This window comes from Lates calcarifer, linkage group LG15, assembly GCF_001640805.2.
Source record: "Lates calcarifer isolate ASB-BC8 linkage group LG15, TLL_Latcal_v3, whole genome shotgun sequence".
Classification (NCBI taxonomy): Eukaryota; Metazoa; Chordata; class Actinopteri; family Centropomidae; genus Lates; species Lates calcarifer.
The window spans coordinates 4,252,096-4,271,034 of record NC_066847.1 but is presented as its reverse complement, the minus strand read 5'-3'; the positions used below and the strand labels follow the sequence as shown (position 1 = coordinate 4,271,034).

The window sequence follows — 18,939 nt, the reverse complement described above, 5'->3', positions numbered from 1 at the left end:
GCACTAATACCACACTGTAAAAATACTCCATTACATTTGGATACACAGGCAGTAAATGTACTAAGACTTAATTCAATGCAGTAAAATATTTTCTATGAGTGTTATACAGTTATATTAAAAAAACTAAACAAAAAACAGTGAGAAATTGCTTAAATAGTGGTCAAAGTAGGTGACAAACAATTTTCTATTGACTTCTCAATTTATGACAAAGCATCATACTTTATAATCACTCCATTTGTTTTATATACACTAATCTGAAGCTGTAAAGTAATTTAAGTAATCTGATAGATGTAGGCCAAGTGGAGTGCCTCTGAAATTCAGTGGAGTAGAGGTACAAAGTAACGGAAAATATAAATATACTCATGTAAAGTAGAAGTACCTCAGATTTGCACTTGACTAAATGTACTTTCCAGCTCTGCTCTCTTCTCATGTAAATTCACTGGCGTTGGATTTTGGCCAGTAAATTGTAACTTCTACTTCTACTTTATTTAGTATATTTTGGTTGTTATTTATAATGTTATTGTGCTTAAATAAATGACCCATAACTCTAACAAGTTCGACCTCCTGTTGCAACCACATGTTCTGTCAAATTATAAGGAAGATGTAGAAAGCCTAAGGTAAAGTTATATGGATTATATTAAAGGCATTTAGGTGAAATAATCTATATAAAACACACATGGTGCAGGGCCGTGCTGTTTCCAGGGTAGGACCGGTGCTGTTCAGCCCACTGCAGCCGCGGTAGGCTACTTCCGTTCCGCAGAGGGCGACAGGCACCAGCCAGCCGAGACTGTGGCGGAGGTCCAGACACAATAGACTGGGTAAGTTTCATTAGCGAGCAAAATAGGCGATTTCAAGCCGATATTTCACCGTACGGTCAAAGTACACGGATAGGTCTGCTGCTCGTGTGTGTTTTCAGGTGAGGTCGGCGGTCGGTTTGTCGCTACACACACGGTGAAAAGACGAGAAAACAAACAAGACGGTGGTGGTTAGTTGGTTGCACGGAAAACGGGCTCCGGCTATGTAATGGAACGGAGCTGTTCTTGGCTACTGTCTGACGCGTTTAATGTCGCGTTGTCGCATTTAGCATTGAGATACATATCTGTCGGCCCGGCTTTAATACACATAGCCGCCGTGTAGAGTGTAACAACCGAGACAACCGACGTCTAAATTTGTATCACGGTTTCACTCGGCTGTCGGCTCACTCGAAAAGGATGCTTAGCAAGCAGGTTTCCCCCACCACGCTGCTCCAAGAAGTAGACTCATCCTTGAAGTCGTTGGGCCTGAGTATTGGGAGTTGGAGGGGGACAACGGTTGACTGGCAGCACTAGCTTTGCGTATTGGGGGGGTCATCATCATGACAAACAAAATAATAATGCACATTTATTAGCATTTCATTAAGACATGGCTTGAGTTGTGAAATGATTAACTGTGCACGTAGCTAGCTCCTCGGCTAACGGCAGTTCGTTCACCGTCACGGAAACGTTAGCTAACGTTAACAGCTTTGTTAGCGCCCCTTCCCACACATACAGTAGAACAGATGATTATGAGTAAAAATGACCAGGTAATGTTTAAATATTGACATTAAATATGCACCTAATGTTGACACATAATATTGATAATAATCACTTACCCTTCAGTCAAATACTTGAAGTAAACACGCACATTTCAGAGTCTGTTATCACAAAAAAACTTAATACCACAAAGAGTGCAATTTAATGCCTCTTTACAGACCAAAGTACGACTGATATGAATGAAAATCAGGAGAGAAGATAAGCCTAGAATTTTGTAATTTATTGACATTTATATATCATCAAGTAGTCATTAAACATAGCCTGGACCTGGATAAGCAGGAGGAAATTGGAGTAAAAGGATGGAAAAAATTACAATAAGCTAGGTCCATTTGAATTTTATATAACAGCAGAGACTGGAGCAGTGGTACTGGAGATTTTCTGTACAGTTGTTGCGTAAATCGCACCCATAACACTGTATAAGTAACGTTTAGCCCAGTGCCCATTGTAATGTACTACATTCCCAGTAAGTGTCTTCACATGACTTGTTTTGTCCGATTATTGGCCCAAAACCTAAAGACTGCCAAAGATTCCCACAACATTGCACAGATAAAAATAAATGTCAGCAGATTCTTGATGCTGTCATGCAGTCAGTCAGCAAACTGACACTAAAAACAGGCTGGCTTCTACAGGACAATGATCCCAAACAATCATCAAAATCCACCACGATCTACTTCAAAAACACTGAAGCTTTTGGAACATCGCTGAAAGTCTGCGGGTAGATCTTAAACATGCTGTGTATGCAGTAGGCTTACACCGATTGGAGATTGGATCATCTATTGACAAAACGCTTGTTTGTTTTCAGTCAGCGACCACTGTTAAACCCTGTATCTCCATTACACATATACTTGCTGCTGCTGTTTTAGACTAGCTGGAATGAGCTTTGAGTGACTGTGGCTCTTTTCTCTGTGCTGGTGTAACTTTATGACAGTTAGATCCTGATTAAAGCAGCTGTAAGTGTTTAGAAACTGGGTGATGCATCTTAAACAGGCTGTGATCAGTTTTTTTCTTTTTTTGCTGCAGGGGCCCGGCTCATATCTCTATCTGAAGCCTGAAATTCACTTATGAGTGTATATTCTATAAAAGACTGCAATTACCGACAGTTGACTTAAAATTGTTTTTCAGTTAAGCACAGTATGCTGTGTAATTACACACACACACACAGAGGGAGAGACAGAGGTACTCACAGGAAACCAAAGCTGTTGTTGCAGACACACTGTATATTTTAATTATCACTACATTGTCTGTTAAAATCAACCAAAATATGGGTTAATGGCAGCAGCTGTGAGATGTGATAGACTATATTGACATTTAAAATGTGTGATGAGAAAGTTACACCCCCACCCCCATCCTACCACCAGAGGAGATCAGATGGTCTATCAGCAATCATTGATAAAAACAAATATGAAAACACAGACAATTATGCAGCTTAGTGTGCAGCAAAAATATGCCAGAACTAACAGAGATCTACAGGAAGAGTGGGTGAAAATTCCAACATCAAACAGAATGACTCCTTTTCTAGCGGGTTACTAAGTACTGACTTTGAAGGGTGCCCAAATTTTGCACGTCACAATTAACGTCTAATGTTTTTTCGGTTTTTAAGATCATGAAATAGAAAGTAACAGTACATGAACTGTTTGCTGCAGGGCATGTATTTACTTTTTTCACTCAAAAATCAAAATATGTTTTGTTTCCCCAACTCTACGAGCTGCTGTGGCAGGAAACCAGCAGTTGCTTATGAAAACAAATGTTTATAAATAGTGAAAGTTGCTTGTCAGTTACAAAACCACTTGGAGGGCAAAGCTAGCTTCTGCTTTGGTTATAAATCATTCTGAAACCGGGCCACACCTCTTGCAGCCACGGCGTTGACGTAGATAATTGAATTTGCTGTGTTGATTTCTGCCTCAGGTTCCGGCTCTTCTTCAATCCAAACCGGTATGTCGGATGAGGATTCTCGTGCCAGCACCAGCTCTTCCTCGTCGCCACCTTCCTCCAGCCAAACCAGACAGAGGGACACGCCTTGCAAGAAGAAACGGGAGAGCAAAGCCAGCATGAGCAAGACCTCCAAGCTGCTTTCCACCAGCGCCAAAAGGTAAAAATAAAACCCTATATTTGTATAGTGATGAATCAGTTACTATAATCAGATCTCTCTTACTCTTCAGTCTGTATTTTTCTCCCAATATTTTGCTTTAATCTCATTTCTCTCTGGTAATAATTTGCTGTTTCATTTTAAAACAAATGGACATTACATAATACTACTTTGAAGAATAATGCAAACAACTATCGTTGCATTTTGTTAATTTCTTGCCTGGACAGAAATAGACAAATGTGACACCACACTGAGATGAAAGAAAAAATCAGATATCTGAACATTCAACGGTAAATTTCAGTTTTTCAGCACTTCCACCTTGCGTTATTGTTCAGCCGTCATATCGGAAAAAATTCTAATACAAATGAGGAACACATGCTAATTTCTTAGACAGCGGCTTTAGCTGTTCATCATATGCTGTGTTTGTAGTAAGCAACACAAAGCTTCCCTTTTTCTCTTCTGGAAAAATATCAGTTCTCACACTCTTGGTCTTATTATAGCTTGCTTTCACAATTGTTGTTCTCTGTTCATACAATAGCAGAACTTACAATACACACAAACTGACTGACTAACTAACTAACTGATCCACATTGTAAATCACGTATCTCAATAATGCACTGAAAAACAGAGATAGGTTACAAGTGACACAAACAGAATTTGTGTCCTTTTGGTTTCAAGTTCCATTATTTTCTTTCTCTCGTGGGCTCAGGACATCTTATGACATGTTTGTGATAATCATGTGTTTCTTGGGGGGGGGATGATGTGATTCTCCAGAGACTGATTGTGATTCTCTTTTTGTGTGCAGGATTCAGAAAGAGCTGGCTGACATTACACTGGACCCTCCGCCAAACTGCAGGCGAGTTTCACTCTTTGCTTAAAGTCTGTTAGTCATGTACTCATTAGGAATAAAACGCTGATCCCACTATTCTTCCCTGAAACCAGTTGTTGTAATACCTACACTCATCTGATACCTGTCATCCCCACTGACTGGGATCATTTGTCAGCGTGTAAAATAACATGAGCTTGTAAGCACACATTGTCAACTGTGTGTACACCAAAATAGCAAACGTGATTCCAGCACTGATGCCCGATCTGTTAAGCGAGGTCAGCATCAAGCTAGATACTTATCCACTACAACAGACTTGTACTCATATACTGGCAAGTGTGTTCAGACTAAATTATTTCCTTTTAATCCATCAAGAACTGGAAAAATAGGAGGGCTGATTAGTTTGTGGCCTAAGGTAGAAGGAGATTATTTAAACAGCTTCTCAGACAGTGCTGACTTACAATTTTCAGTGACCTGTAACAGATACACCACAAAAGTTATTGACTTCAAACTTTCTGCATCATCACTCCAAGAGTTGAACTACATGTGTATGTAAAGAGAGGTATTTAACTTATCTCCTTTTATCTTAGGCCATGAACTTAGCAGTCACCCCTCGTATCATGCAAAACATGCAGTAGAGCCCAAGAGATACAAGCTGTTTGACACCATCGATATGAGTTTAAAAACTGGTGGGTGTATTTTCTAGCAAAAATATAAACAAACATATTTGATTTGGATCCAGTAATTTTTATTATCAAAAATTGTGACTAAGAGATGTGAGAAGGGTGTTTTTGTCAGTGATCTCTGGTCCAGAATGATGGGAATATGGTTAAACATATCTCTGCCATCTCTGCTCTGCAGTTTCTTTGCTCTTATCAGCAACATAAACTCTACCATACCATATCAGTGTTTCTGTAATAAGCTTAAATTGTCTGATAATATCAACCATGCTAATGTGGGACATGCTGCTATATGAGTTGTCTTGTAACTACACATTACCCCTTAATTACATGTGCACCAAAATAATTTTAAGCACTGATCAAATTTTGATATATTGATAATAGAGCGTATTGAAGTGCATAGTTACAATTTTGTAAGAACAGAAACAAGAAATGTTTTATGTGGACTGGGGTTTAATGGGTTTAATATCAGCACCAGCACTGAGGCAGTATATCTGAGTGTGCAGCAGGTTTTTATTAATGAGACTGTAATATTTCCCCTCTAATCCATTTAGAACAGGTGGACTATTGCACACCATTAAAACTGTAAAAAAAATATTTACCTATACAGCTTCTTATCACCTCTCTCAGGAAGACATGGTGCTCACAATTGGTATGGGATGGCAGATAGATCTAGAACTAAAAGTAGAAAATTCAAAGGAGCGGGTCAGGCTTTGATTTAGAGCTGAGATGATTATTAATCAGTTCACCGATTAACTGGTTAACCAGCAATTACTCTGATAATCAAATGATCATTTTAGTCATATTTCAAGCACAGATGCAAATATTTGCAGGTTCGTTAATGAGAGTATTCGCCTCTTTCCTTTGTTTTATATGAAAATAAACAGAATATTTTTGTGTTTTGGGCAAAGCAAGCAACAATGTGTCACTCTGGGTTCTGAAAAACTGATGAGAAGTTTTCACTATGCTTTGAAATACTATAGACAAACTGGAGCCTTAAATCCATATGGTATTCAGCATGAGGACAAGTGATTAAATAGACTAACCTTAAAACTGGATGGTCTGGGATCCGTGCTCCTCCCTCCTGCAGTGGCCTGAGGCACATTATTGCAGCCCTCGCTGCTCCAGGCTGCTGTTCTGCAGCTGAGCCTGACCTCTGACCTCCCCGAGAAAGGAGAAAAGAGAAAAGAGGAGTCTCTCCCATCATGGCTCAGTAGATCAAACAAGCAACCTCAGGCCACAGACAGTCTACAAAAATGAGCACCGTCTGGATATTTGCTGTTAAATGAAAGAGAAAGAATGTGATGTTTATTCACAGTAACAGCCTTACAACTGCGCTGCTTCTGCTTTGAATTTTTGTTGTTAGCACTGCCACTTCTCCTCAGACTTTGTCTCATGTATAAAAACAACAGCTTCTCGGGCTGATTCTGGGTGGGAAAACTAGCACCAGACAAAAGCTGTTGAATTTCGTTTTGTTCTCTCTACCTGCCGCCCCACAGGCAACCAGCCTTCGTTTGAAAGTTGGTCTGTTTAGAAAATCAAGTTGTTAGTTTGCTGCAGGGAAGCACCTGGCATGAACAAATGTTTTAGTTTACAACATAGCAAGCTTAGAAATGTGCGTTTCAGTAATTGTATCATTTTAGTAATTGTAAATTAGAGAATTTGAGTAGTCTCCAAGAAAATAATTTTTTAATACAGCAGTTACTTAAAGGATAACTCATTATTTTACCATGTTTTTGGGTGTGAATGATTGATAGCTGCAGTGTAACCCAACAGGCAATTGTCCATGAAAAACATCCACTAAAGTTTACCTCTGACAGGCTCAGATTGTTATTATCAGAGTCTTAAAGCATTATGGATAGGAATCCTACAGAGATATACCTTTTCATTAAAGAGTAAGATCTTTTTTGTTTAACCAGAAACGTTGCTATATATCACTAACAGACTCCACTGACAAAATAGTAATTTTACCAAGCAGAACAATCTGAGCCTGTCAGTGAGCCCAGGTCCAAAAATACCAGAATTACCCTTTAAAACCATGTTTTTATCATTTTTCTGTTGGATTTCAGGAAAAAAGAATAGTAGCAACAGTGAAATGTATCGTTAGTATGTAGTAAGATCTATTGCAAGCTCAGTAAATTTCCTTTTTAAATGCACAGACTTTTCAATGAAGCACTGAGTGACATGGAGATGGTGATTTGTGTCTCTCTCACGACTGTATCTTGATTAAGTCTTTGGTTAAATTAATATCTTAAATCGTGGATTAAGGGTGGATGACTGCAGCTGAAAGTGACTGAAAGTTTTAGCAACAGGCTTCTGCCATTTAGGCAAATTCATAATGGACCACCTAATTACAACAGTGAAGCATGACAGCTTAAAATATAACCTGCCCCAGCACATGATGGATTAAAAGCCATGTTTAATTGAGTACCTTGTATTATATTGTAATGTGTCCGATGTAATAACTTAAATGTGGAGAATGTGAAAATACACTCAAGCTTAACTTGGTCATAAAGGGGAAGGTGGCATGGCTTTATTTTTCGTGGTATTAATAGAAGTCATGGATTCTACATTTTCTCACAGATTTTTCTGCGTATTATCCAGCTACGGTTGATTAATCTAGTAGTATATGTCTGTGAAATTATGGCTGCAATCAATAATTATTTTCATTTTTGATCAGTCATCTGGGTAATTTCTTGATTAATCAACAAGAAAACAGTCAAAAATCCCATTATAATTCCCCAGAGCCTGAAGTCTTCAGGTGTCTCGTTTTGGATCAGAGATATTCAGGTTACAGTGATACAAGACAGAGAAAAGCAGTAAAATAACCTGAAACAATTCATCTAAATACTTGCTGGTTAATTTTCCATAGATCAACTAGATAATTAATCAGCTTTATATGAAATTAATCCATCTCATTAAATGAAAACATCCTTTCTTTAAAAGCTTGTTGTAGTAATTTCTGTATTGTAATAAGCTCAGAAAATCCACTCCTGAAACCTCTCGAGATTCAGACGTTACACTTAGTGTTTCTGCTGTTCAAGTCTCCATCTTGAATTTATCTCATAGTGCAGACATGACTGCTGTCCAGTCGGGTGACGGCAATTTTTTGATAAGGGTTTCACAACAGATCATAAATCTTAGTCTCCAGATGTAAGGGAACATGCTTGTTTGGCACAGACCCCATCAAAAATCACACTGTTTGCATTTTTATATATATTTTTTTTCAGTGCAAATGAAATAAAAACTTGAAGCTAGGATCATGACTCATAACAGTCAGATTTTTATTTTTGCATACCGTTCAGCCCTTCTGTCCAGGTATGTTGAGATTATGCACCACACTGTTTTAACTGTTTTAAAGGTTTCTATCATAGCTGTAACTGATGAACATCAAACAACATTTACCCTTTATGATATCAAGATGAACTGATCCTCCCTTTACTGGCTGATCATAAATGCAGATAAAGTGAGATCTGTCACATTTCAGTCATATCTTTTAACACCCAGTTAATTAGCTCTCTGAATCCATTTTCCATGCCGTAGTTCGTCCTGAAACTGTGCCAAACATCCGTGTTAACGTTGATCAAAAACGCACAACACAACAATGTAACATCTGCCCCCACGAGTTTCCAATCAATACTATAATATCTTGTACTCATGGCCCCCCAAGGGCTTCAAGACCACATGTTCTGCATGTAAGAGGGATAAAGGCTGGGCTGCTTTGAGGAAAAATCAATACAGATTACAGATCATGACGCATAGACACATCACTGGGGATTTGCTTTGAAGTGAAGCTTCTGAATCATGCACAAGGGAGAGGGAACTTTCACCACTTCACATTTAAAGGGAAAATATACTGTAACTGTCAGAGTCACAGGGAATTTAATTGTTACAGATGCTTTTCCCTCGATCCTTTAAGTGGAAATGTTTCATACAGCATCTACCCCTGTCGAGTGTTACGTATATATTTTAGTGGAATTTCCCCTAAATGTTGAAGAGGTTTTGAATGGTGGTTTTTTTTTATTTGTGGTCAGTTTTAGTTCAGCTTTTACTGAAGAAAGAAAGCTTTATACACACAGTGCATGAAGGAGTATGTGACTTTCATACTGTAGTACTCACTGCATTGATTACTCCATTGATGTAGATTCAGTTGCTTTTATTTGGAGGAACAGCAGCACATAATCTACAGTGATGTATTGACAGACTTCCTCCTTTTGTCCTTTGTTTTTTGTGTTTGTAGATGAGATTTACTTCATGTTGGTTTTCCCTGGTGTTATTTTTCCTCCTCAGCATTATTGATGAGACACTCTGATCCGGCATGTAAATACGGATTAACAAACAAAGACAACAACAATCACTGATTCTTTGAGATATGCAGTCTGAACCATGGTGCACAGTAGCAAATGAATCTTTAATATTTTTAAGGAAAATAACACAGAAATGCACTAAATTTACATTGACATCTTAGGCTGTGCTCAGTCCTTCTGTATGAATATGTTACATTACCCAGTAGCTCAGTATTTACATTTTTTACAAGTGATTGTGCATTTGTTAATTGTTAAGAGAAAATAATCTCTCTGTCTTGCAGTGCTGGCCCAAAAGGAGACAACATCTATGAGTGGAGGTCGACCATCCTGGGACCACCGGGCTCCGTGTATGAGGGAGGCGTCTTCTTCCTGGACATCGCCTTCACACCTGACTACCCCTTCAAACCCCCCAAGGTAACCGGCATTAATACCACACTTTTAGCTCTTCCTACACAGCCCTGTGTAAGTAACAGATTTTGAAGGCTTATCAGACCCTAAAACACTGCACAGTGGTTTATCATACCATGAGGCAGGATTTTACAACTGCAAAGTACCCATGTATCCTGACTTAGCTCTAAAACAATAAGCAGACCAGAAAATAGGAGACAACCTGATAAAACGTTACAGTTGTACTTGGCAGCTTAATACAGCTTCATCAGAGGTAACTATTCAGAAGAAAATGTAACTATATTGTAGAAAAATCCTTGAAACATACTTTAGTAAAGTGTACAAAGCTGATTTATTTTGAGTAATTATACTGCATATGAAAGTGTCACTGAAGTTTTTTTTGTATTTTTGCCATCAAGGTCTGCTTTGAAAAACATTACTTAAAGGATATTTATAATATATTTTATTGTCAACAAATCCCTTTAAGAGACCAGAGGCCAAGAATGTGACTTTCAGTACCATCTGACTTACCTACATCTGTGACACTCAGGGTATACAAGGGTATAGTAGTCACACGCCCTTTGCAGCATCAACAGGAGTAACGTGTCACACTAGTATTTGTTGGGGGCTATTTTAAGCTGTGGATTTAGCGCTCTTGTGAGTATTTACAGCAGCCTGACAGTGAACGTGGTATCAGCTTAAAATAAACTTAAGTGCCCATGTTAATGATAATGAACAAACACAGTTCATCAGTGTGACTCATTCATGTGTTTTTAATTGTTAATTGACAACAATAGCGCACAGAGGAATAACAGTTCATTGTTGGTTTTAGTCTTTTCATGGGATTTGCAGACAAGAAGGAAAATATAGCATATCACCAGACTTGGAAAAGAAATGTTCTCAGACAAAATTAGCTTCTGCCAAATTATTTGCAGTTAACTAATAGCTATAGATAGCACATGTATTGGAGCAGAAACAAAATGCTTTCTTTTTACTGAGCCTCTCCTGCTTTGTTAAACCAGCTCATAATCACATCGCATTGAATGAGATTTTTTACACTTTTGAACTGTAGTTTCCAGTGCAGGTCTATAGAAGATGTGATATAAAGCTACTTATCAGACATTAGAATCTGATTTATTAGTTTTGCCCTGGGTTGTTGGTGACTGGTACAGCAAACAATATACACAGACAGAGTATGTACAGACTATACACAATATACAAGCAATACAGATTATGAACAAGACAAGCAATATACATGAAGTTGCAAGTATGACTGGCAGTGCAGACAACAATAATATGCATCACTTATGGGAATGAAATTGTGATGTATGAGTATTTTTAGATGTGAAATAGAGTGTGATAACTATCTGAATATAAAAAGATGGCTATGACAGAGCAGGTGATACTGATGAGCTGTTTAAGAGGGTGATGGCAAGAGGAAAGAAACTGCTCCTGTGTAGTTTTGGTAAACGTGGTTCTCTAAGAGAGAAGGAGTTTAAAAAGGTTGAGTTAATCAGTTTATCCTTTTTATTGTTGCCAATTGCAGGGTGTCTGCAGGTCTTTAAAAGTCTCAAAAAAGGATTGCATTCAGATTTCAGTTCAGGCTATTAAAAGTCTTGAAATGTATTTACAAAAGTATTAAATATTTTTCTTGCCTACTGTAGACAGTAACATTAGTTATTAGTTACAGCTTAATATATGCACATGCAGTTCAGCTCTTTGAATGCATATGTAGAGTATGCAGAAAGTTTGAAGGTGGGGAATTTCTGTTTCTGGTAATAAAATAAAAATTATAAGTCAGCACTACCCGAGAAAAATTCAAATTCAAGAATCAATCAGCCCTCATATAATTATATTAGAAAGAATTCTTGTTATATACAATTGGAAAGTACTGACAAAAAATGATTTTAATGTTAGTAAATTCACTATGACAAATAATTAATAAACAATTGTAGGCTGTATTGTTAAATTAAATTCTGTGTCTTAATAAAAAGTCTTAAATTTAAGCTGGTAAACTGCAGAAACCTTGTAATTGATGTCTTGGATTTTCACCTTCATAATAAGAAATTAACTTATTTTTTTCAGCTCATTGCTGCTTTGTCTGTATACTGCAGTTAGACATAGAGTCCACTGTATCTTCCACAGTCTATACAAATAACTAGATGGATAGTGGGTCATTTGTTTGTTCCCACAGGATTATTTGGACCAATTAAGAGATATTGCGTAACAAATCTGGTCATTATGGTGGCAATGAAAATGCAGACCCTGATGGTAAAAACAGTTTTTATTAAGGCTCATTTCCACTGGGATCAACTAGTGAATGTAATAAAAATACAGATATTAGTATAAACAACATTAAAAAACGGGGATGAAAAAACAACCTTACATTATGTATTTATGACAGGATACATATTTGGTCGTGTGTGTGTATGAATGGAAAGTTTGGTTTACCGTGAAAACCTCAGCAGGAAATAGCCTTGTGAAGTTAGAGAGGGAAAGAAGAAATTCAAAAATACCCATACAAGCCACTTTTCTGTGAGAATCAAAGCTGCATGTGAAACGCTGCCTCTTCCAAAAGTACCTGCTGCTTTGATGCCTCACATAGATCTCCGTCTGGCACATTTAAAAATATCAAACTTCAAGCTGAGGTTTTCCACAGCTCACTTTTTCCAAAATAATTCTGCTTTCAGTGTTGCATCAGTGCATTTACTGTAAATACATCACACGCTTTCACTTCCGGTCAATGTTTTGATAACTCAATGAGAAGCTCATGCCTCTTAGTCATCTTCTTGTGAAATTAAAAATCACATCATCTGAGAGAAGAGATCTTTTCATGATAGGGTTTCCTGGCATTTCAAAGTTCCTCTTTTCAGCCACTAGAGGGCTTCTGTCTCCTGCAGAACAAAAAGAGAAGTAAATCAGTGACTGCAGGTTTAATACTGTAGGTCCAAGTTCAGTGTTTTTGCATGACTGAACCAAACACAGTAAAATATTGACTAAAATTCTCAGAGTAACTTAATTTTTCATGTAAGATTTTACATTAATAACCCTCTGTAGCTGAAATGTGCTTTAAGTTAATAAATTAATTGTTTATATAAAGATTTTCCAAACGTAGAACTGCCTGTCAGGTAGTTGTAATATACTGCAACAATAAGAAACAATATGCATCATATCTGACTTTTGTTTGCTTTTATTTACAACTTTAACAACTGGCAAATCCAAACAAAATTAACCACAACTGTTTTTCTCGGTCTTACACTGTGGAAAATTGAAGGTTTTGGGGGTTGTGAACTGTTGAGGAGACCTCATCTTGTGCTCTGACTGAGCTGTGTGGTTTGTGTGTCTGCAGGTAACATTTCGTACGAGGATCTATCACTGCAACATCAACAGTCAGGGGGTGATCTGTCTGGACATCCTGAAGGACAACTGGAGCCCTGCCCTCACCATCTCCAAGGTGCTGCTGTCCATCTGCTCCCTGCTCACAGACTGCAACCCAGGTACGACAACAACCCCCCTCCTCCACTCTCCGTCTCATTTCTCTCTATATATATCTCTCTCTCTCTCTCTCAGATGTCAGTGAAGCCTGGTTAGTTGTACTAGTTAGAGCACTTTCACAGTGACTGAGCTGTTGGCTAAAAGTTGTGTTAACACAGTTGAGTTGTGGACTGTTCCAGGTTTAATGTTAAACTTAGATTTTCTGTGATCAGCAGTTCTGACTCGTCTATCAGAAAGCAGAGCCTGTAATTTCTGTGCTACTTTTTGCAGCGTTAAACACAAGAGCACAAGAGACTCAGGGAGTGGAAGGAGAAGAGTCATTTTAATGTTAGGTGTATTTTTTAGAGATGTGATTTGAATCACCTTTCTCATTAAATGGCACCCACACTGCATTTCCAGAGTTTTACCAGAGAACAGGGATCTGAACCTTATACCTCGTAACTGCTGGTAACTTTTGTCAGTGCTAACACCTTGACAGGAAACCTGGCGTCATCTGGACGTCCTATTCTAGTGTATAAATGTACTTGGCTCGTAAGAGTGAAAGTCACCAGGGAGTTTTTTTTTTTTTGCATTTTACTAGTCACTTGGGGCCAAAGATAAAAGTTAGTTTTTGACACCAGTGTCTCGCTTCACATGCTTCATTTGTTCTGACATCTGAGTTTCTATCTGCTATATCTCCTTCTCTCTCTGTCTTGCTCCCTCCATCTCTCCCACATGATCTTTCTCTATCTCTGTCACTCTCCCTTTCTTTCTACCCCCTTTCTGTCTCCATCTCTCCCTCTCACCGTCTCTCTGTCTTTGTCTCTCATTCTCTATTCCTCTCTCTTTCCTTGTCTGTTTATTTCTTTCTCCCTCCCTCTGTCCCTTTCTCTCTCTATCCCTACCCCTCTCCCTTTTACTATCCTTCTCTCTCTCTCCCTTTCAATCCCTGTATCTCTGCTCCTCTCTCTACCCCTCTCTCGACCTTTCTCTATCTTGCTCTCTATTCATCTATGTTTTTCTCTCCGTCCCTGTATCTCTGTCCCTCCTACATCTTTCTCTATCCCCCGTCTCTCTGTTTATTCCTCTCCATCTCTCCCTCCTCTCTCGTTCTCCTTCTGCCCCCCCCCCTTGTTTGTCCATCTATCTGTTCCCCTTTTTCTTCCTCTCTGTCCTGTCTCAATGCCCCCCATCCCTCTCACTCTCTATTTCTCTCTTCCACTCCCCTTTTCTGTCTCCCGTCTCGCTCATTTATTCCACTCTATCCCTCATCCTCTCTCCCTCCTTCCCTCTGTCTCTTCCATTTCACTCCCTCTTCCTCTCCCCCATGCCATCTACTCCTGTCCCTCTCTCTATCCCTCTACCTCCCCTTCTCCCTGTGTCTCCCTCCGTCTCTCTCTCCTTTCATCACTGTCTTCCCCCTTTTTCTTTCTCTCCCCCATACTATCTCTCTCTCACCCTTGATCCTTATTTCCCTTTCTCTCTTCCTCCTTCTCTCTCTATACTTACCCCTCTCCCTTTTGCTCTCTACCACCCCTCATTTCTCCCCCTTTTTCTCTCCCTCCTACATCTCTCTCTATCCCCCTCTCTCACTACCGCTCTTTATGTATCTCTCTCTCCCTTTCTCTACCCCTCGTCTCTGTCTTTCTCTCCATCTTGCTCCCTCATGATCATTCTCTCTCTGTCACTCTCCCTCTATCCCTTACTCTCTCCCCCTTAGCCTCCTTCTCTCTCCATCCCTCATTCTCTATCCCTCTCTCTTTCCTTGTCTATTTATTTCGTTCTCTCTCTCCCTCTGTCCCTTTCCCTATCTATCCCTCTGTCTCTCTACCACCCCCCATTTCTCCCTCTTTCTTTCCTCTCTCTCCCTCTCCATCCCTGTATCTCTCTCTCCTACATTTTTCTCTATCCCCCTCTCTATGTATCTCTTTCTCTCCCTTCCTCTCCCCCCTGTCCCCTCGTCTCTCTGTCTATCCTCTCCATCTCTCCCTCTCTATCCCTCTCCCGACCCTTCTCCCTTCTCTGCCCCCCCCAAGTCTGTCCATCTATCTATTCCCCCTTTTTCTTCCTCTCTGTCCTGTCTCAATGCCCCCCATCTCTCTCCTCCTCCCCCAATTCTATAGCTAACCATTCCACTCTCTCTATCCCTCTTCCTCTCTCTCCCTCCTTCCCTCCCCACCTGTCTTTCCATCTATCTCTGTATATCTCTCCCTTCATCACTGTCTTCCTCTCCCCCATACTATCCCCCTCCCTCTGTCCCTCTCTCACCCTTGATCCTTTTCTGTTTATCTCCCTTTCTATCTTCCTCTTCCTCTCTATCCTTACCCCTCTCCCTTTTGCTATCCATCTCTCTCTCTCTACCTCATCCTCTATCCCTCTTTCCTTGTCCGTTTCGTTCTCTCTCTCCCTATCTTCCTCTCTATTCATCTATGTTTCTCTCTCCTACCCTCCATTTCTCCCCCTTTTTCTCTCCCTCTCCATCCCTGTATCTCTGTCCCTCCTACATCTTTCTCTCTCCCCCTTTCTCACTACTGCTCTTTATGTATCTCTCTCCCTTCCTGTCCCCCTCGTCTCTCTGTCTATTCCTCTCGATCTCTCCCTCTTTTCCCTAGCTATCCCTTCTCCCTTGTTCTCTTCCTGTGTCTCCTTCCTTCCTTCTGTCCCCCCAATGCCCCCATCCCTCTCACTACACTATCCCTCTACTTCTCTCCTCTCCCCTTTTGTCTCCCCTGTCTCTCTCATTCTGTATCTATCCATTCCACTCTCTCTATCCCTCATCCTGTCCCCCCCTTCCTCTCTCTCCCTCCTTCCCTCTGTCTCTTCTATTTCACTCCCTCTTCCTCTCCCCCATTCTATCCCTGTCCCTCTCTCTATCCCTCTACCTACCCTTCTCCCTGTGTCTCCCTCCTTCCGTCTCTCTCCCTTCATCACTGTCTTCCCCTTTTTCTTCCTCTCTGTCCTGTCTCAATGCCCCCCCCCATCCCTCTCACTTTCTCTTCCTGCCCCTCCTTCCCTCTGTCCATTTCACTCCCTCTTCCTCTAGCTAGATATCTAGCTTTCCATCCCCCCTCTCAGTCTGTTCATCTCTGTCTCTCTCTCCCTTCATCACTGTCTTCCCTCTTTTTCTTCCTTGTTCACCTCCCTTTCTCTCTTCCTCTCTCTCTTTCTCTCCCTCTCCATCCCTGTATCTCTGTCCCTCCTACATCTTTCTCTATCCCCTCTCCCCTTCTCCCTCGTTCTCTTCCTGTGTCTCCCTCCTTCCTTCTGTCCCCCTTTTTCTTCCTCTCTGTCCTGTCTCAATGCCCCCCCATCCCTTTCACTCTCTACTTCTCTCTTCCTCTCCCCCGTCTCTCTCTATCCCTCCTTCCCTCTGTCTCTCTCACCCTTCATCACTGTCTTCCCCTTTTTCTTCCTCTCTCCCCATCCCTCTCTCTATATCTCACCCTCCTATTCCCTATCAAGCCCTTTCACTCTCTCTCTATCCCTCTACCTACCCTTCATCACTGTCTTCCCCCTTTTTCTTCCTCTCCCCCATACTGTCCCTCTCCCTCTGTCCCTCTCTGTTTATCTCCCTTTCTCTCTTCCTCCTTCTCTCTATCCTTACCCCTCTCCCTTTTGCTATTCTTCTGTCTCTCTCTACCCCTCGTTCTGTCTCTATCCCTCTACTTACCCCTTCTCCCCCTCTCTCTTTCTCTTCCTCTCTCTCCATCTCAGTTTGAACCTGTCAGAACAAAAACAAACACATTAGTGGACAGTTGCAGTATTTCATCAATACATTTATACACAGGTTCAAAAATACTGAAGTTATCCATTGACATTCTTTGTTAACTTGAAACCAATTAATTCTCTTTTTTTTCCTTCCTGTCAGCTGATCCCCTGGTGGGAAGCATTGCCACCCAGTACACGACTAACAGAGCGGAACATGACCGAACAGCCAAACAGTGGACAAAGCGATACGCCACATAAACCCACAGAGGACGGCAGTGGGAGGAGGGGTGGGGGAAGAGGGGTGGTTTGTGTTGGGGGGGTTATTTCTATCTCAGATTTTTAGTACTTTATTGTCTGGTATATTTTTTGCTTCCTGATTAAGTTATCTCCGCAAATATGGTAATAAAGGAACACAATGGAAAGGAAGTCTTGTCTGCCTCGTGTTTTTTTTCTCTTACTTCGTTAATTGAAGGAAATCCAACATGATCACATATACACCTGCTGCATGAATTAAAGCTAATGCTGAAAACACATTTACAAATAACTGCAATGTTTTAAATATCATGTTAATGAGTTAGGTACATTTAGAGTCCTATTTGATAATATGATAACACTTAACTTTAGCACTTACAAGCAGTATATAGAACATTTAACAAATGTAGGTTTTTCTTGTGGAAACCAATTAGTACAAGCTGCTGTATAAACAGATAAATTATAATATTAGTCCTTACACTTACTTCTAATTCAATTCTGTTGTGTTATAAACCATTTATTAAACATTTATGAACCTTAACTACAGAGTACCAACAAGAGAAGCTCTTCCTCTACCCTTCTATATCTATAGATACTTTCCAGTATCATTACACAGTATGTCGTGGCAAACATATATATAGTTGTAACTACATTTTCCAGATAAATTTTTAGTTAATATGAGCCATCACCTCACACGGCTCAGCTGTCTCACAAAGCAGGATTAACTCATTTAGCTGAATAACTGGTAACCAGGTAACAACCAGCAACAGCTCTGTACTTCACTGTGATATGTTCCAGTTTCAGCCAGAAGCCACATAACATCATAATCCTTGTTTGTGACCCCTTTCACACAGGCATCAGTGAAGGTATTGGATTTAATGATTGAGAGATACTTAATCAAACACGTCACCTTTCCTACATCATCATGTAGGGCAGCCGAGGCGATAAAAGACTGTTTTCTGAATCTGTTGGCAAACGCCTGCCCTTTCTGTCTGACTACACTGGACTCACAAGGTATACAAGAAACAGACTCACCTGTCCTCAGATGACATGGGTTGGTGGATCCTCTGCACTGGGAAACCTGCATTCAAGAGAAAAGGAAATTAATGGTCAGTATTGGGAGGCAATAACAATAACCCATGACCCCTCAAAGTGCCCTCTTCCTGTTGACTTGATGCTGTCGATTTGGTACGACCCAGGATAATTGCCAGGAAATGTATTGTTAAGATCACTGACGCAGCACTTTTATATAAACTCAGCACAGAAAGATCAAGATTAACAGCTGAGAACAGGTAGATCTGCATATTAATTCACACAGAGAAATTACAGCAACATACAGAGCAGATAAATCAACTGCTGTTACACATACCACATTTTTAAAGACAATAGATTTTGATAAATTGAAAAAAAAAATTGAGCTAAACACACACACACATATGTACTTAAGTGTATACTGTGTGAGTAAATACATTTTAAGAGAAACCATCTGAGGACTGCGATGTAGCTTAAGTCTCAGAGCAGCTGGGGATATAAAGTGTGGGAGGGTGATCTATAGGAGGCTCTGTGGTGTGAAAATGGTGAATAAAGCCAAATGTTGCTCATTCAATCCCAATTAAATGAACATTATATGTAATACATTTATGCACTG

The 18,939-nt window shown here is 40.0% G+C and overlaps 1 protein-coding gene and 2 long non-coding RNA genes across 3 annotated transcripts; 1 reads left to right on the top strand and 2 right to left on the bottom strand.

Annotated features, from left to right (window-relative positions):
- The first annotated feature begins 663 nt into the window (after window positions 1-663).
- LOC108889222 (ubiquitin-conjugating enzyme E2 E1) lies at window positions 664-17,465 on the top strand. Its single transcript, XM_018685587.2, has 6 exons — window positions 664-818; window positions 3,477-3,660; window positions 4,463-4,513; window positions 9,752-9,884; window positions 13,207-13,354; window positions 17,200-17,465. The coding sequence occupies exons 2-6, from the start codon at window positions 3,506-3,508 to the stop codon at window positions 17,295-17,297; spliced, it is 585 nt and encodes a 194-aa protein (XP_018541103.1). The 5' UTR covers window positions 664-818; window positions 3,477-3,505; the 3' UTR covers window positions 17,298-17,465.
- Window positions 12,154-13,221, bottom strand: LOC108889223 (uncharacterized). The gene is made up of 2 exons (XR_001961940.2): window positions 13,115-13,221; window positions 12,154-12,751 (listed from the first exon to the last, which is right to left on the bottom strand). It is a non-coding gene; the product is annotated as an uncharacterized LOC108889223 (long non-coding RNA).
- LOC127143365 (uncharacterized) lies at window positions 16,873-18,732 on the bottom strand. Its single transcript, XR_007814736.1, has 2 exons — window positions 18,327-18,732; window positions 16,873-17,052 (listed from the first exon to the last, which is right to left on the bottom strand). It is a non-coding gene; the product is annotated as an uncharacterized LOC127143365 (long non-coding RNA).
- Between the last annotated feature and the right edge of the window lie 207 nt (window positions 18,733-18,939).

Coding starts and splice junctions, on each gene's coding strand:
- LOC108889222 (XM_018685587.2), top strand. CDS start 3,506: ATGTCGGATGAGGATTCTCGTGCCAGCACCAGCTCTTCCTCGTCGCCA. Junction 9,885..13,206: donor ACCCCTTCAAACCCCCCAAG/GTAACCGGCATT, acceptor GTGTGTCTGCAG/GTAACATTTCGTACGAGGAT. Junction 13,355..17,199: donor GCTCACAGACTGCAACCCAG/GTACGACAACAA, acceptor CCTTCCTGTCAG/CTGATCCCCTGGTGGGAAGC.